The sequence below is a fragment of the Solanum stenotomum genome, unplaced genomic scaffold (genome assembly GCF_019186545.1).
Source record: "Solanum stenotomum isolate F172 unplaced genomic scaffold, ASM1918654v1 scaffold25751, whole genome shotgun sequence".
NCBI classification, from domain to species: domain Eukaryota; kingdom Viridiplantae; phylum Streptophyta; class Magnoliopsida; order Solanales; family Solanaceae; genus Solanum; species Solanum stenotomum.
The window spans coordinates 1-821 of NW_026028692.1; the positions used below are offsets into that span (position 1 = coordinate 1).

General features: G+C 35.8%; 1 protein-coding gene across 1 annotated transcript; it reads left to right on the forward strand.

The window, feature by feature from the left end:
• Nucleotides 1-37: 37 nt before the first annotated feature.
• LOC125851438 (cytochrome P450 CYP72A219-like) lies at nt 38-611 on the forward strand (the record flags this gene model as incomplete). Its single annotated transcript, XM_049531231.1, has 2 exons — nt 38-114; nt 210-611. A coding segment is annotated over exon 2 (374 nt), but the record flags the coding sequence as incomplete, so codon positions are not given.
• Nucleotides 612-821: the final 210 nt, after the last annotated feature.

Consider the following 821-nt stretch of genomic DNA (forward strand, 5'->3'; position numbering starts at 1 on the left):
TCGAACTGCATTTGGGAGTAGCTATGAAGCAGGGAGAATAGTATTTGAACTTCAGAATGAACAAGCTGAGTATGTAACGGATATAAATCGTTCAATTTATATACCAGGATCAAGGTATAACAATTTATTTACATAATATGGAAAATGACATGTTCATTACTTTCTGTTAAAAAGACTTTTCTTGTTTGCATTTAAATTTGTTTTGTTAGGTTCTTGCCTACTAAAAGGTACAAAAGAATGCTGGAAATCGAAAAGCAAGTCCAAACAACGATTAAGCGTATCATCGACAAAAGATTGAGGGCAATGGAAGCAGGGGAGACTAGTAAAAATGACTTATTAGGCATATTACTTGAATCCAATATGAAAGAAATTGAACAACACGGAAGCAAAGATTTCGGAATGACAACAAATGAAGTCATTGATGAATGCAAGTTTTTCTATTTTGCTGGACAAGAGACCACTGCAGTGTTGCTCGTCTGGACAATGATTTTGTTGTGCCTACATCCAGAGTGGCAAGCACGTGCCAGAGAGGAAGCTTTGCAGGTCTTCGGAAATGAAAAACCAAATTTGGAAGGACTAAGTCGCCTCAAAATTGTAAGTACTTTCCACAAGTTTGTTATGTATGACAACTTAAAATAGCCCAAGATCACTGCATAGATCAACTTTCAAAGATGAACAACACTGTAAAATCAAGATAAAATAAGTAGCTGTTAAATCGTCTTGCCCATCATTAATGCCAAATTGTTCCAACTGAGAGCAGATTGAACACATTTTCTATCATCCTATTTCAGTTTCAGAGGGGCAATTACTAGGAGATTAAA